This window comes from Vombatus ursinus, unplaced genomic scaffold (genome assembly GCF_900497805.2).
Source record: "Vombatus ursinus unplaced genomic scaffold, bare-nosed wombat genome assembly UNPS02014291.1, whole genome shotgun sequence".
In the NCBI taxonomy this organism is placed as follows: Eukaryota; Metazoa; Chordata; class Mammalia; order Diprotodontia; family Vombatidae; genus Vombatus; species Vombatus ursinus.
In genome coordinates, this window is record NW_020954069.1 from 164,474 (window position 1) to 181,999 (window position 17,526).

A 17,526-nucleotide genomic window follows, 5' to 3' on the forward strand; every position below is an offset into this window, starting at 1 on the left:
TACCTAAATGTGTATGAATGCATATATGTATGTGTGTGCATGTGTGTGCGTGTGTGTGTGTGTGCATGTGTGTATTCCTAATTATAGGGGAAAGGAGGGGAAAAAGATAATGTAAAAAATGCACAGCAGAGAACAAAAGAAAACCTACAAGGAAGCAAAGAAAAGCTGGGCAGCTTTGAAAACAATGTGTAGTATTTGTTATATAGGTCTTTAAAAATGCAAATTTTTTGTTTTATATTGAATCATATCATATTCTGCTGTGCACATGGCAATATTTTTTTTCTTTTCTCACTCTGTATTTAAGTTTAAAATAAATAAAAAATAAATATAATCAATTGCTTAAATTGAAAAATTAAATTTAATCGATCAATTTTAATTAATTAAAGTAGTATTAAAATAAGTCTAAATAAACATATACATATATAAATAACAATATATGAAAATAAATATAAATAAATTTTTATTCCTATAAAGTCCTTTTGCTCCCATTTAAAATCCTCTAGGAAGAGTAATGTAGCGGGTAGGAAGATTTTGGTTTCAGTTGTTTATAACCTGAATGGCTGTGATGAACAGGTAAATTGTGAAAGGGAATATGTCTAGAACTTAGGTAAATTTAAGGCATTGACAATGGAGTATAGATCCAGATGATCAGTGCCTTTGGGGACTCTCATAAAAGATAAAGATGAGCAGAAGACAATTAGTTATTCTGAGGGAAAGAAAAAAACATATTTTCCTGTTGCTATAGTTTTATTATCCAAACCTTTATCCTTACATATAAACCCTTTAATATGCATTTGTATTATTTGCTGGGTATTAAGATAAATGTCTGTGTTTATAAATAAGAGAAGAAGAAAAAATAGAAGAATTAGAAGAAGAGGAAAAGAAGAAGAAGAAGAATGAAAGGGAAGAGAACAAAGATAAAGAGGAAGAGAAGAAGAAAGAGATTAAAAGAATGAAAGAATGGAAGGAAGGAAGATAAAGAGGAAGAAAAGACAACAAATTTAAGATTTCTAATGCATACTATTGCTAATAATAGCAAGCATTTATTTGGACACTTTTAAAAAATATTCATATATTCTTTCATTTCTTTTTCCCCAAAATTCCATGAAGTACATGTTGATTTATTATTATTATTATTATTAATCATTATCAATCACTATCATATCAATATCACTATCATAGTCACTATCATCATAACCATCCTTTGAAAATATAAATTTTAGATATGGAATGTCTTTTATATTTGTATTTGTCTGTATTTAGTATTAGGGGGAAAAACTATGATTGAGACACCTTTATTTATCCAGACTACAGAACTCTTTACTAGCTGAAGCAAGACTGTGACTCATTTTTCCTGTATACAAGAGCAGCATTCAACCCACTGCATCTCCACATTGTATGTTTATTCTAGACATCAGATCTTCTATTGATTCAAAAAAAAAGATTGCTCTGATACAGACGCAAAATTCTGTGAAGGAGACATTGAGGAGGTTGAAATTGAACTGACATGTGAAAATAGTGAATGACACTGATAAATGAGGAACAGTGAGTAGAAAAACATTATTCCATAAATAGAATAGAATGTATTAGTATTAAAGAACTTCAAGTTGGGCAAAACAGCTTCTTTCTTTCTATCTTTCTTTCTTTCTTTCTTTCTTTCTTTCTTTCTTTCTTTCTTTCTTCCTTCCTTCCTTCCTTTCTGCTTTCTTTCTTGCTTTCTTTCTTCTTTCTCTTTCTCTTTCTCTCTCATCTTATATTTTTTCTATATTTCTTCTCTTTCTTTTTATCTTTCTTTCTTCCTTTTTTCTCTTTCTTCATCTTTTTCCATTTTCTTTCTTTCTTTCCTTTCTTCTCTCTCCACATGGGCTATCACATCCTTACCTGCTGGTGGTCTGCTCAAAGAGAATGTAAATTTCAATCTCTGAAATGTTTTTCTTTGTTTTGGTTTTTCCCTTAAAGATCAACCTTAACTGCAAATCACTCTTTCTCCAGACCAAGTCCTACTTGGTCACTATTTGGGCCCTGATTGGCTCAGAATGAATGTAAACCTGTTAAAGACCTTAGTTTGAGAAGGCCAAGGTCTCCTATGGCATCTTGAGCCATCTCCAGTTGTACTGATCCATATCTGGCCACTGGACCCAAATGACTTCAGAGGAGAAAGTGAGACTGGTGACTTTGCACAGCCCACCCTCAGTAAAATTCAATTCACTTGCATGCCATCGCATCATCTCTCTGATGTCATGGTCCTCTTCAAGAACAAAGGACAGACAACAGCAGCAGCAAAACATTCCTTCTACTCCCCAGAAACAACATCCTTTAGAAAACAAAACAAGAAAGTAGATAGAGAGAATGGTATTCAAATGTGTATTGTTTATATTTATTTTTATTTCACAAGATGTTTCTCCCATGTCCTGCCTCCTCATTTCAATTCAAATATCAATCATTATTTAATTATATTATTTAATTCTGATTGTCAGAAAATCTTAAACTGAGAAAATGTTTAGATGGAAGCAATCTTAAAACAAAAAACCTAGAATATTAGCATTTGGAAGGACCTATACACATAGAGTATAGAACGATAGGGCAGAAAAGTTGCTTTTAAGCTCCAAAGACAAAATTGAGAGATTAAGGACTTTAGAGCACATGCCATAAAATGGCAGCCCTAAAATGGAAACACAATGTAAAATAAACAATGTCAAAACTAAAATAACAAAATATACATTGGTGGCATTTGAAGGGATATTAAAACACAGAATTCAAGGTACTCAGAGATTATATAACCTGCCACCTTTATTTTCACAGAAACAAAGGAAATTGCAAACCAAGGGAGATGATGTGACTTTGCTGTCCCATAATCAACATTACTATAGATGAACTATAGAAGAAAATAATGGTAGGAACAAATCTTACTACTGTAGTGGAATTCATTCTACTTGGATTTTCTGATCTTCATAATTTCCAAGGTTTTTTGTTTGGCATTTTCTTAATTATCTACATGAGTATCCTGATAGGAAATGGACTCATCATTTTAGTAACCAAAGTTTTTCGAGCTCTCCACACTCCCATGTATTTTTTCCTTGGGAACTTTTCTTTCTTGGAAATCTGTTACACATCAGTCACTCTCCCCAATATGTTGACAAATCTTTGGACCCATGATAGAAGTATTTCCTTTTTGGCCTGTGCTATTCAACTTTGTTTCCTCCTTATTCTTGGAAGCACTGAGTGCTTACTCTTGACTGTGATGGCTTATGATCGTTATGTGGCCATCTGTAAACCACTCTACTACCCTCTCATCATGAACCATAAGGTTTGTTTCCAGCTTGTGTTTGGTTCCTGGACCATTGGAATCCCAGTTATGATTGGGCAGACATATCATGTTTTTTCTCTGCCTTTCTGTGATTCTAATAAACTTAATCATGTTTTCTGTGATATCCCCCCATTATTGAAGTTGGCTTGTTCAGATACCTCTGTGATAGAGTTCTCTGTCTATGTTGTTGCAGTGTTGTTTGTCATGATACCCTTTCTATTGATAATCAGATCTTATGTCAAAATCATTTCTACCATCCTGAAGCTGCCATCAAACACAGGAAAATATAAAGCCTTCTCAACTTGCTCTTCTCACCTTATAGTTGTTATTTTATTCTTTGGGTCAGCAACCATTACATATTCAAGACCCAAGTCAAACAACTCAGGAAGAACTGACAAAATACTCTCTCTTTTGTACACCATTGTAACCCCAATGTTTAATCCCATGATATACAGCCTGAGAAATAAAGACATCATTGATGCACTGAAAAAATTATTACAAGCAAAATGGTAAAAAAAAAAATTCTCTATGTCAAATTATACTTCTGTCATTGAATACTCCTTCATCTAAATTCTTTCTGAAATCTTACTCTTTTCCCTTCCACTGAATAAGTTTGAAAAGTTTTTTTTTCTTTTTATGATAACAATCATATATGGATGATCATCTATCTATCCATGTCTCATGTGAGAGGATAGCTAGATGGTTCTGTGGATAAAGAGTTGGCCCTCTATCCAAAAAGAATTAATAGAAAAACTTAAAAAAATCTTTAAAAATCAAATGAGAGATTGAGAAAAAACTAAAAAAAGGAACAATCCAAGAAAAAGTAAGAAGATTATGAAAAGAAAGTAGACCAGTTAAAAAAAGAACATCTAGAATCTTAAGGAAGAAAATGACTCCTTGAAAATCAGAATTGGGAAAGAGGCAGCCAGCAAAGTTATAAGAGATCAAGAAATAATAAAACAAAATACAAATAATGAAAAAATAGAAGAGAATGTGAAACATCTCATGAGAAAATTAAAAAAAAACAACTGATCTTGAGAACAGATAAAGAAGAGAAAATATAATAATAATCAGACTACCTGAAAGCTGTGATTGAAAATAATCTTGATACAATGATATATGAAATAATTAAAGAAAATTGTCCTGAAGAATAAGAACAAGAGGGGAAAGTAATAATAGAAAAAATCCACCCATCACCACATGAAAGGAATCCTATGAGGAAAACCCAGAGAATATTATGGTCAAAATCCAAAAGTCCCAGCTCAAGGATAAGATATTATCAGCAACAGGAAAAAATGCATATGGTGGTGCCACAATTAGAAGCACACAAGACCTAGCAGTGGCTACACTGAAAGACTGCAGGTCTTGGAACACTATATATCAAAGAGCTAAAGAACCACCTTTCCAGCTGAAAATAGCATATCCAGCAAAACTAAGCATAAACCTGGATTTAAAAAAAAGGACATTTAATGAGTTGTCAGACTTTCAGGATGTTGTTTTAAAAAATCTGAACTTAATAGAAGAGTTGACATATAAGAGTCAGGAGAAACATAAGGTACATTCCAAGGACTAATTACAAGGGACTAAATAAGGACAGACTGTTTACCCTTTGTATATGTAACATGTAAAACAGATGTCTAATATTATTATTAGTAATTGAGTAGTTCATAAGAAAGAATGGCATAAACCTTAGTATGATATGACTTCAAAAAGTAAAACCATTCAGGAATAGCTAAAAAGAGCAATTATTTTATACAAATGTGGTGTGAGAGGAAGAACCGATATAGAGGAATTAGATGGGGGTGGAGGACTGTTAGTTCTGGAAACTTACTTTCATCTGGAATGGGTTCAAGAGGGAATAAAACACATACATCTAACCTACTATAAAAGACTTCTAAATTTAGAAATAAATAAAACACTAAGGGATAAGAAGGGGTGAGAGGATAGGAAGTGAATCTTTAGAGGGGAGGTTTAGTGAATAGTTTAAAGGGGATACAGAAGGGTGTTTAGATTAATGGGAATAAGAGAATAAGGGAGGGATCCTTGGAAGGGTGAGGGAAAGATCTTTAGAGGAGAAAGTGAAGGAATAGATCAAAGAGGCCCATAAAAGGGTGCTTAGATTTTTGGGAATGGAAGGGCAAGTGAGGAATCTTTGAAGGGAGGATAAGTTAAGCAATAGAAAGTCAAAATTGTGGGTAGAAGTATAGTAGAGCAGTCATGAGGGATAGGAAATAAGAAAGATATGCAGAAATATAAAACTAAAGGTTTGGAGTAGAATCTGTTAGGGACAGTATATGTGTATATATATATGTATATACATATATATATATATATATACACATATGTATATATCTATATATAAATATATTCATGCTTAATTGTAGCCTGAGGGGGAGAGGAAAAGGGAGAAGAGACAGAGGTACAAAGTGTACAGCAGAGAACAAAAGAAAACCTATAAGGAAGCAAAGAAAAAACAGACAGCTCTCAACACAATGTGTAGTATTTATTATATAGGCTTTCTTGAAATGGAAATCTATTGCTATATATTTTGAATTCTATCTTATGTTCTACTATTCATATTACATGTTTTTTCTTTTCTTATTTTATATTTAAGTTTATATGTTTCTTTTTTCTTTTCACATTATGTATCTAAGTTTTAGTATTTAAGTCTAAAATTTAAAAAGAAAGATTAAAAAAAAGAGTTGGCAGTGTAGTCAAGAGGATCTAATTTTAAATCCTGTCTTAGGTATATACTAGCTTTGTAACCCTGAGCAAGTCACATAATCCTGTTTGCCTCAGTTCCTCATCTATAAAATGAGCTGGAGAAGGAAATGATAAGCCACTCCTGTATCTTTCCCTAGAAAAACCCACAAATGTTGTCAGAGAGTCAGATATGACTAAAATGACTTAACAACAAAAACAACAAAATGTCTCATTTATACATGTGTATTCATGTGTGTATCTATCATGGATGTGTATTTCTATTTTTGTGTCCCTATATTCATGCTAATGTGAGTTTTAAGTACCCTCAGAATATAATAATACATAATTAATCCTTAATTTTTTGTGATTTTTTCTTCTTAAAATAAAATCAATCAACCCATTCATTTGTGTAATCCAGTTTCAGATAAGATTATATAGATAAGTTTTATATATCTAATGGTATATACAAAAGAAATTAGTTCAGTTGTCTGTCCACTAGGACTGAGATTGCTTACTACGTTTAATCTGAGATGTTATGTTTTGTATTTTTGCTTTCATTTAAGTTGCAAATGTGTATTTTGTTTTCTTTAACTTAATTTAAAGGTTTTTTTCATTCTGTTTATACTCTCCTTGGGTCTTGTGTCCAGAAATTCCAGTCATGGATCTTCCATGTTCAAATGGCATGCACAACTAAATGCTATCTTTTTTTTTCAATATTTCCAATTTTTTTCAGGAATTCTTAGAATGTTTCACAACCGTACCATTTCTATATTAGTATGCCTTTTTATAAATAGGCAGTATGTAAACAGCAGAGAGGGAGAGTAAGTGAATTTACCCACAAGGTAGTTTATCACCGTTAGTAAAATATTAATTCACATAAGTGAGAAATGAAAAGTACCTCAGGAACTATATAGATAACATATGTATGACTAGCAATTCATTCTACAGTATACTGCACAATATAATATTATTTTGAAAATATAACTCGCTAAACAAATGAAGACCGTTATTGTATCTGCTATATTCTTTTTCTCCAGGATATGAAACCCAATTTACCTCAATTAATCATGATATTCATATTCCTCACTCTCCTAGTTATGTTCATCGATTAGCCTCCATATGTTCAGTGTCCTTCTAGAAATATGGTGGGCAGAAATGGTAAAGCATAAAAGAAAAATCAAGACCAGTGTAAAGTACAAATACCGTTTACTTACAGACCAGAGAACAATCCCGATGACTAGTAAACACACCACTCCTTAGATCATACTACCTTGGAAAAATTATTAACTTATAAATATCAATAATTAGCTCTGAAAGCAATGATACAAGTAACCCTGAAGCTTGGGACAGTGACCTTCCCACCTTGGAAGAATAGCCCTGCTTTAGGATATAGTTAAAAGTCAGGAAATAGGGTAGAACATGATCATGTCGTGATAAAGCAAGAATTCCTCACTGTCTTTTGGTGGTCCCAATGACCTAAGTAATAATCCTGTGACCTCCCACCATTACTAAAACAAGATTGTGGGGACACCTCTTTGAATGAGACCTCTGCCTATGGTGATTCTGTGCAGTTTTGGTTTGATTCCCATTCTATTGATATTTGGTTCTTCAGTTAAAAGCATCAACACCATCCTGAAGCTGACATAAACCACAGGGAATTCAAAGCCTTTTCCACTTACTGCTCCTACATGATAACTGTGACTTTATTCTTAAGATTGGACACAATGGCTTATTTTAGATCCAAATCAGGTGATTCAGCATGAATAGACAACATGTTTCTCTTCTCTTCACAATTCTGATTCCTATATTTAACCCCATGATACTATGTGGAACACAGATGATATTGCTATACTGAAAAAAATACCCAAAAGAATAGGGGTAGGAAAAGTAGTTAGGCTTCAAAAATCTGTTTGTTACTGCACAACTGTATAAAGGAAAACAAAAAGCCCTCACCAATGATTTGGCCCAGTACATATCCAAAAGAAATCTCTACTATTACATAAATACAATGTCTGCTTGAAAACTCCCCAAAGAAATGGAACCTAATAAATGTTTGAGACTGTATCAAAATATTGGATGATTTCAATATTAACAAAACATTTCTCCCTCTTACAGTAAGGTTTGTCTCTTGGCAATTTAAATTCATTACTCAATAAGCATTTTAAGCACCTACCCTATGTATGTCACTAGGGATGCAAAGAATAAAATTAAACAGTTCTACCCTCAAATAGCTTACACTCCCTTGAGGAAAATGACATATACACATGTAAATAGATTAGGTATATGTGTATATTCAAATTAAATGCTAAATAATTTCAAGGGATGACAGAAATTGAGGGGCAAGAAAAAGCATTATGTGAGCAGCCATACACGAGCTGAATTTTGAAGGAAGATAGGGGTGTTAAAAGGCAGAAATGTGCAGGGGATACATTCAAGCCATAAGGAAAATCTCTTTTAAAAATGGCAATGGAATATGGATTCTTTTGTGTGAGGAAATTCTGTCAATATGGCTTCATTCTGCTTTATGTGGCCAAACATAAAAACTCATCATTTTTGATAGTGTGTGCCTATATATGTATATACTTTATATATTTATATGTGTGCCTATATAGCTATATATTTTATATATTTATGTATGTATATACATATGTGTGTCTGTGTGTCTCTGTATGTATGTGTATATGCATATATATGGATGTTTTTGTATGTATGTATGTTCTGGCCACAACATTTGATCATTCATCCATTAACATATGGATAAACAGATCCATCCATTAACCCTTCCAATATTTCAGCAGAAAAAACTATATTTTAAACTGTCATTTACAAAGAAATTCTATAGAGAAGAAAAGAGTTGGTCAAAATAGCGTGGATTGTTGTTGCAACTAATTCAACCAAATTTATATTTAGATCTGAAAGGATCTCAGAGGCTGTTGATTCCAATTCCCTCATTTTACTGAGTAGAAACAGGCCCAAATGATAGAAGAGATTTGACTAATGTTAAGTAAGTAAGAACTTATTAAGCCTGGTTTGAAACCCAGGAACTTTGACTCTAAACTGAGCAAATATTCCATTGTACTACCTTTACTTTGGGAAGAGAATGATACAATAGTGTTATTTTAACTAAAACTACTAATTCAAATTTTATGAAACTTGACCTTTAATAGTACTCTTTCTTATAATAGTCCCATGGTTTAAACATCACAAATATTATCATATTTATCTTATACATGAAGAAATTTAGGTTTAGAACTAGATATAGTTCCATCAATGTTTACTAATTAGCAGAGACAAGGCTGGAATTATGGTCTCTTGACTCTAGTGTCATTACTTCAGCTAATTAACACTAGTGGAACCCTAGGCTTGGACTTGGACCTAGAGGATAATGTTTATTAGTAAAAAGAAAAAAAAGAGAATAAGTTGAAAAAAAAATTGTCCCTGAAGAGCAGAACACAGAAAGAATTGTTTCTACTTAAAGAGTTAGTGGCTTAGAACACAAATCAACTTTCATGTTAGACCTATATGTGTATTGAGGAATGGGTGGAGGTGTGTCTCATAGATTTTTGATGATTTAATTATATTTCTATAGATATATTATATGCATACACATATGAACATATTCCATACTTTATATGTATATGCACATATATGTATTGTGATTTTATATGTGTTCATCAAAGAATGAAGCAACTAATCTTTACAATTCAAGAAAACTAAAGTAAGCATGAACTATATTTTCCATAGTATCAGTATTTCTGATTTGAGGAGTATTTGTTTAGGACTAATTACCTAACCATGAGAGATTCACATAAGACACAATGACATGATTCTGTTGTATCTATGAAAAGACCCTCTTTGCTGAAGTAGTAATCATCAAACTGCACACCCTTTCATTCTGTGATATTCAAACAGAAATATAGGTTCTCATATATGTAACCCCTTCGTTTGTGTTTATCCATTCAGTTAATGCTTATCATAATTCAAAGACATGGAAACTAAGACACAAACCATTCCAAGGATGTCATTTTTGTCATAAAGTTAGTTTTTAACAGAGTTAGACCTAGAAATTAGAGTTACTGATGTCCAAACTGTTGTTCATTCTAGTGCAATAGATATATCACTTCAGATAAATGTAAAAAAGATTGAAAGCATGAGGAGAAAATTATAGAAGGAATAAAAGTTTATTTTGTAATCAACATATGAAAAATTCATACTTGAAGAAGGAGTATATTTGGGACAGGAAATGACATTTAAAATGAAATTTCAGAGTGTGTGGGATATTTAAGTCCACAGAATAAGTGGTTTACTTCCAGTCTTTCTATCTTGGAAATTTCTGAAGAGTTAAATAAATTTGCCTTATCTTACAAGACAAACAGAAACTGTCATCCTCTCCTTCCAATATACACATACCAGAATATACTTATGCTATGTCTCCTTTCAACAATGCCATGTACTTATATTGATGCTGAGTGAAAAGAAAGATGAAAATTCATTAAATTTAATTAAATCTACAAGGATGGAATTTTTGGCATGGTTGATGAGGGAAAATAATGTAAAAAGACAACATCATAACCATTGGAGAAGATATGCAAATATACATGTGTTTGTTTGTATGTGTGTATATACACACACGTATATACCCATATGTGTATATATATATATATATATTTACATACACATACATATGAATGCATATAAACATGTCGGTATTCACACACATACAAGTTTAAGTATAAATGTGGGCATATCTATGTAGCTGGGAAAATTTATGTGTATGCACACATGAATTTGTGTATCAGGATGCCAATAGGTACATGAATCCTATGTAATATATACGTTACAAATTTGTACATTTTACATATACAGATATAACCAAACCATTAATGCACAGTATATATATGTGAGATTGTACTTGTATGTGTGATGACATTATACACATGTATGCACATATATGTGTGTACATACTTGCATTACACACACATTGATATGCACACACAAACACAAACCTTCCCGGGTATATATACACAGGTATGCTTTGTCTTTTCTATATCTACAACAACTCTCCTGTTCACTACCCTATAAATCTCTCTACTTTCATAGTCATTACCTTAGTTCAGTCCTATTTTACCACAGTCTTATGCTATTGCAACAGGTTCCTTAAGAGTCAAACCTCCTTAATCACTTGGGTAGTTATTTGGAGGAGATACTGGAGAAGAAAAAGATTTTAGGTACATAAGGAAAAACATTTGGGGTGTTGTTGGGAGCATATATTGGAGAAGGGAATATTTTAAGATGTATATGGAAAATCATTCTGGCAGTTTAGAGGAAGTGTTTAAGATTTGAGTTTTTAAGGTTCAACCGAAGTAGACTGTTGAGGAGGTCGTTGAAAAAGAATATGTGATGAAATGTTCTGTAATAGGGCATTGAGTGTGAGAATAGGGAGATATGTATTGGGATGAGTGGGCCAGTTATTGTAAAGGTAGGAAAAAACAAACAAACAAGTTGCTGCACCTGCTTGACCATATTAAATCAGGGAGATGTAGAAGTAAGAGTTAAGACAAAGGTTGTGAATATGGGTGACTAGAAGGATATGGATTCTCTTAATAGAAATAGAGAAGTTTGGAAGAGATTATATTTTGGGAGAAAGATACTGAGTTCTGCTTTGGATATAATGAGCTGCAGTACACATGGGATGTATTATTTTTGAACGTTGAATAGTCTGTTGGAGATGTTCATGTTAGAATTCAGAGAAGAGTGATGGGTACACAAACAAGGGAGCCATATGGGCAGAAATAATTAAACCTCTTTTCCTGTGATAACACCAATTTTTTTAAAGTGTGAAAAGAAAATAGAAAATAGCCCAAGTAAAACATTGAGAATAACCATGGTTTGAGAGTGTTATATAAATGATAAACAAGCAAAGGAGAGATCCATTAGGTAGGACAACCAAGAGATGTCAGCGCTACAGAAACTCAAAAAAGAAATAGTGCTTAGGAAGAAAGGATAGTTACTTAAATTTGGTATATAGAACATAGGATGCATAGTATATAGAATAAAGTAATTTTCAATATCAGAATACTAATTTTCCTTTCTCATTATTTGTTATAATTATTTTAACTGAATTTAAAAAAAACAAATTTTGTGGAATTGTAGGTCTAGAAAGATTCCTTTTTTTAAAAATCTTATCTGAGCATATCTTTTACAGATCAAGATATTACAACCTACAAAGGAGATGTGACCTGGCCACCTAGACTCATCTATTTCTAATAATATAAGACATAAAACAAGAATGGCGGGAGAAAATCTCACATTCAGGATAGAATTCATTCTCCTAGGATTTTCTGACTTTCTCAATATTCAAGGTTTTCTCTTTGTGATTGTCTTGGTTTTCTACATGAGTATTCTGTTAGGAAATGGCCTAATAATTATAATAACCAATATTGATCCAGTTCTCCAAACACCCATGTACTTTTTCCTTAAAAATCTTTCTTTCCTGGACATCTGCTACACATCAGTCATGGTTCCCAGAATGCTGAAAAATCTTTGGACCCAGAAGAGAAATATTTCTTTCACAACTTGTGCTGTACAATTTTATTTCTTTCTTGCTTTCAGTCACTGAATGCCTCCTCCTAGCTGTAATGGCCTTTGATCATTAAGTGGCTATTTGTAAACCACTCTACTATCCTATAATCATGAATCACAAGAAGCAAGTCCACTGGTGATTGGCTCTTGGATAAGTGGGATTCCAGTTGAGATACAACTTACATACCAGATTTTCTCTCTGTCTTTCTGTGCTTCTAACAAATTCAATCATGTTTTTTGTGATATTCCTCCATTAATGAAAATAGTCTGTGGTGACATCATTATGAGTAAACTTTTTATCTTTGATAATGCTCTATTCTTTGTAATAGCTCCTTTACTGTTAATTCTTGTGTCCTATATCAAAATTATCACCACCTCCTGAAACTTCCATCAGCCAACAGGAGATACAAAGCATTCTCTACATGCTGTTCCTATGAAATGGTTGTTGGATTATTTTTTGGATATAGAATGATGGCACATTGGATACCTAAGTCCAAAAAATCAAAAGGAATAGACAAATTGCTTTCTCTTGTCTACTGTATTGGGACCCCAGTGTTTAACCCTCTGATATACAGCCTAAGAAACAAGGACATCATTGCAACCTTGAAAAAAATTCTACCTAAATGACTTGAGTAAAATACATATGTGTGTGTGTGTTCATGTGTGTGTGTATATATATATATACACACACACATTCATACATATACATACATAGTATATGTATGTGTATACACATACATATATAACCGTGTGTATGTGTATACATACATATATATATATATATGCATATACCAATGTACACTTATATGTGTTATTATATTTGAAATTATGGAACATTATTGATTTTCTCCATTTGTCTTATCATTCATATAAAAGTTTACTATTACATATTCTTTCTTTCTTGTCTTTGAAATCCTTGCCATTAAAAGAAATCAGAAAACTGGGAGGTGGGCTTTCAAACAAGTTTCTCTGATAAAGGCCTCATTTCTCAAATATATACAGAACTGAGTCATATTTATAAGACTAAGAGACATTTCCTTAATTGATAAATGACCAAAGAATATGAAAAGGCAACTTTTAGAAGAAGAAATAAAAACTATCTATAGTCATATGAAAAAAATGCTCTAAATCAGTATTCATTAGAGAAATGCAAATTAAAACAACTCTGAGATACTACCTCACACCTATAAGTTTGACTAATATGATAGAAAAGGAAAATGACAAATGTTGGAGGTATTAACAGAATTTTAAATGTACACCACACTGGACTGGACTCTAACCTGGGGGTGGCCAGAAGCAAAACAGAGCAGGTCAGAGGCGGGTGTGCCACGAATCAAGTAGTGATTTAATGTTTATTTCATTAACAATATTTAGAGCCCTAGACTTGCAGTCAGAAGATGGTCTCTAATGAAAAATTGAAAAGTGACCTGGGAGAAGAGCTATCCCAAAAGTGTAAAGGAGAGCAGAATTCTACCTATTTAATTATCTATGATTCCTTTGAAAACACAGAAGAATTTTTGGAGTGTAGAGTGGTTTGATTGACATGGTTTAGGGTGGGAAACTAGAGTTTTTAAGGCTTAATTGAGAGGCATCAAAATGTAGTGGAATGACTTATGGAATTGGAATAAGGAGAAATCTCACTTTCAGTTTACTGTCTGATATTAGCTATGTAATCATGAATAATCAAGTAAGCCACTTGAGGCTCTGTTCTTTCTTCTATAAAAGAGGAATGATAATAACTTTCAAACATCTCTCACTTGGCTATTCTTAGGATTAAATGAAACTATGTATTTCAAATGCTTTGCTAAGCTAAATTTAAAGCATTATATAAATACAAATTATTATTGTATAGTGTGTATATAGTTTAAAATATTCATTGAAGAAAATAGATTAATATTATTTAATGTTGTTTGAGTAAGGTAAGCTTAATTTATTTTCCTTCCTTTTTTTCTCTCAATGGAATTTATAGCTTGAATTTTATTTTAGCTCCTTGAAGTAAGCTTTAAGATCTATGTTCCTGTTAAGAAATTGATATTCATCAAAGAGAATGGAAAAAATTTATAATACCATGAAGAGGAAGCACTTGGTCCTACAAGTCATAACTTTGCCAGACAATATTTGGAATTTTCAGCTTTGAATCATAATCACACCATACAGAGTCATGTCCAAGAGAACACCTGGAAAAATTATAATCATTGTGATATAATGGACCCAGGCTAAAATTATTATGAGAATTTATAGTAATCACATGTGATAGAAAAATTATAAATAACAGAAGAGATAAAAGATCAAGAACATTTTTTTAAAATGTAAAATCAGGTCATAATATATTTTCAAAAAATTATGTATGAAGTTACTTTGGAAACATGAATATTTCCTAATTCAAACATGTTACTTTTCTGAGTTGAGAAGCAGACCCACATTTTGCTTGGTAATTTTGTGCATTTTTTATCAACACAATGCAGTTGTAAGTTTAACTAACTTGTTTTGGGTTGACTTATGAGGGGAAGCAGAGCCTTGAGACATTGATGTGTAGAGCTTAGAACAAATATATACTTTTATTTGAAAACTCTAAAAGTAAATAGAAAGATTCCTTGTTATTTTATTGTTTCTAATATTAACATCAGCAGTCAACTCCCCTTGGTATGTATATGTTTATCATGGAGAGAGAGAGAAATGAGAATCTTGGGTCAAACCCAACAGTTATAATAAAGAGATCCTTGTTAGACATGTCAGTGATTAATCTGATTATTCTATATTTTTTGTTGAAAAGGTTCCTCTTAATTCTATATGTCAAAAGGAATTTGACTTCCATGATAATTATTGACTCAAATTTTGGCAAAGGATCACAAAGCATTAAGCAGGTGTATTTATTTATTTGTTTGTTTGTTTGTTTATTTATTTTAATGAGGGAAGAGCAAGGAGAGGAATACCAGACTCCTCACTCTTTTACTATTTCTAAGGTGAATTAAAGAGATTTTTTTCTACCTCAATTCGACAAATATTTCCTAGATTGTTAGAGAATGTTGGAAGCTTAGATAAAAAAAAATCAGAGCTAGAAAGTACCTTAGGAAATGTGGCATAGAATGTCATCTTCAGGAAGAGACTTCATAGACCATCTAGTGAAAGTTCATCATTTTATAAAAGAGAAAATGATGCCTCAGAATTAAGAATTGATACATGAGATGTCAGTTAAAGATTAAAACATGAGTGCTTGGGATATGTTTTCATTTATATTTTCAAAGCATTGTTCAGTGCCTCATTTGAGCAGAGTCACTCAGTCTAAGTGTTATTTTCCCCATTTTTTTAGATGAAGAACTTGAGATATAGTGAGGTTGAATTTTCATATCATTCTGCTTCTAAGTGACAGTAAAGCATTTTAGTTATGTCCCTTGATGGTTAACCCAGGGTCCTTTGCAACACAATATTCAAAACTTCTTCCACTACAGAAGTTCTAATAATTTAATATCAGGAAAATAAATATGAAGCAGGAAATAAAGCAGGAAAATTTTTTTAAAAATCAAGAATTATACTGGATGTAATGAGATCCATAAAGAGATAAGATTAAACTTTCAAGAAATTACATTTGGGGGAGACCATTTTTTAAAAATTATTAATGTTGGTACTATGTTTCTTATTTCCTCACATTTGCATTTGCAGTCTCTTATCACACAATCTATTCCCCCTCCATTGACCTTAATCCATCTCCCACCTGCACCACCTGTGACATGTTTCTTTCTATCACTTCCTTTAACATTTTATTCAAGGATAATTCACTTGGATCTACCCTTACTTGTAAATTACAAGGGAAGTCAAAAGGAGACAAATCATAAACTCAAAGAAGGATTTTTAATGGTGGAATCAGAGAGATTAGGCTATCAGGAAGTTATTTTGTAGTAGATAATCTCTTCTAGAAGCCTAAAATTTTACCAGCAAGATAATGAGTTCTTTGGAGTAATAATCAATAAAATTGTGAGTGCTTATATGCAACATAGACAGAGATATAAAAGATTTTTTTTATCAGGTATCTATTTTATAATAAAAAGACAGCTATAAATTAGACATAAATGTTAAGTAGATGGTACAATCAATGCTCTACAAATTCATATGAACTGGAGATTGCTGTGAATTTGAATGATTAAAGAGGATGGCTAAGAAAAGTAATCATTTGAACTTCAATTTCTTAAAAATGGAAGTTTTTTGATTAATGGAAAGGAGACCTGGCTATATTAATCAAAGAGGAAAAAAGATAGAGTGTTAAAAGATGACAATAGCTATGTGTATGTTAGAAGTGAACCGTGTCTAACTAAAATAAATTGGTTTACATTTTTCCAATCCCATAAGGAATAAATAACTCCTTTTCTTGAGAGTTTCAATAACAGTGAAAAGAATGGTATAATGAAATGAGAACGTATTAGAAATATTGGATTCACTTATGGTCTCTACACCTCAATTCCTTTATCTATATCCTATATGAGTTAGTAGATAAGACATTGTAGGTCCATTCAAGTGTTGAAAAAAATGTTTTCTACGGTCTTGAAATGTTGAACAGTATATTAAATTATGATATTTTGAGTATTTTTTTCCCATGAGTATTATTTCTCAGTTTTCAACAAAAGCCAATTTCTAGCTCCACTTTTAATATGAAATATTCCAAAGTGTTGAGTTTTGTTTCTTTTTTTTTAATTTCAGAGATGGGTCCTTAAAACACAAAATAAAATAACAATAATGGAATTCCAATGCATTATTCTTAGAAACTTTAAAATACTTTTATTGAGATGCATAATAGGTTAATCTAATAAATGTGTTTTTGAATTCTTGAATTGAAAATACATTTTAATCTAGAACAGATAATAGAAATCAAAGTGACCTGATAATTCAAAACATCCCTTTTAGAGAATGATTTTAAATTCCAGAGGAGTGAAGTCACTTTT

The 17,526-nt window shown here is 31.9% G+C and overlaps 1 protein-coding gene and 1 pseudogene across 1 annotated transcript; both read left to right on the forward strand.

The window, feature by feature from the left end:
• The first annotated feature begins 2,890 nt into the window (after positions 1-2,890).
• On the forward strand, positions 2,891-3,820 carry LOC114042206 (olfactory receptor 10AG1-like). Its single transcript, XM_027860870.1, has one exon. The coding sequence runs from the start codon at positions 2,891-2,893 to the stop codon at positions 3,818-3,820; it is 930 nt and encodes a 309-aa protein (XP_027716671.1).
• Positions 3,821-12,299: 8,479 nt separating this feature from the next.
• LOC114042200 lies at positions 12,300-13,219 on the forward strand (annotated as a pseudogene).
• The last annotated feature ends 4,307 nt before the right edge of the window (positions 13,220-17,526 follow it).

Coding starts and splice junctions, on each gene's coding strand:
- LOC114042206 (XM_027860870.1), top strand. CDS start 2,891: ATGGTAGGAACAAATCTTACTACTGTAGTGGAATTCATTCTACTTGGA.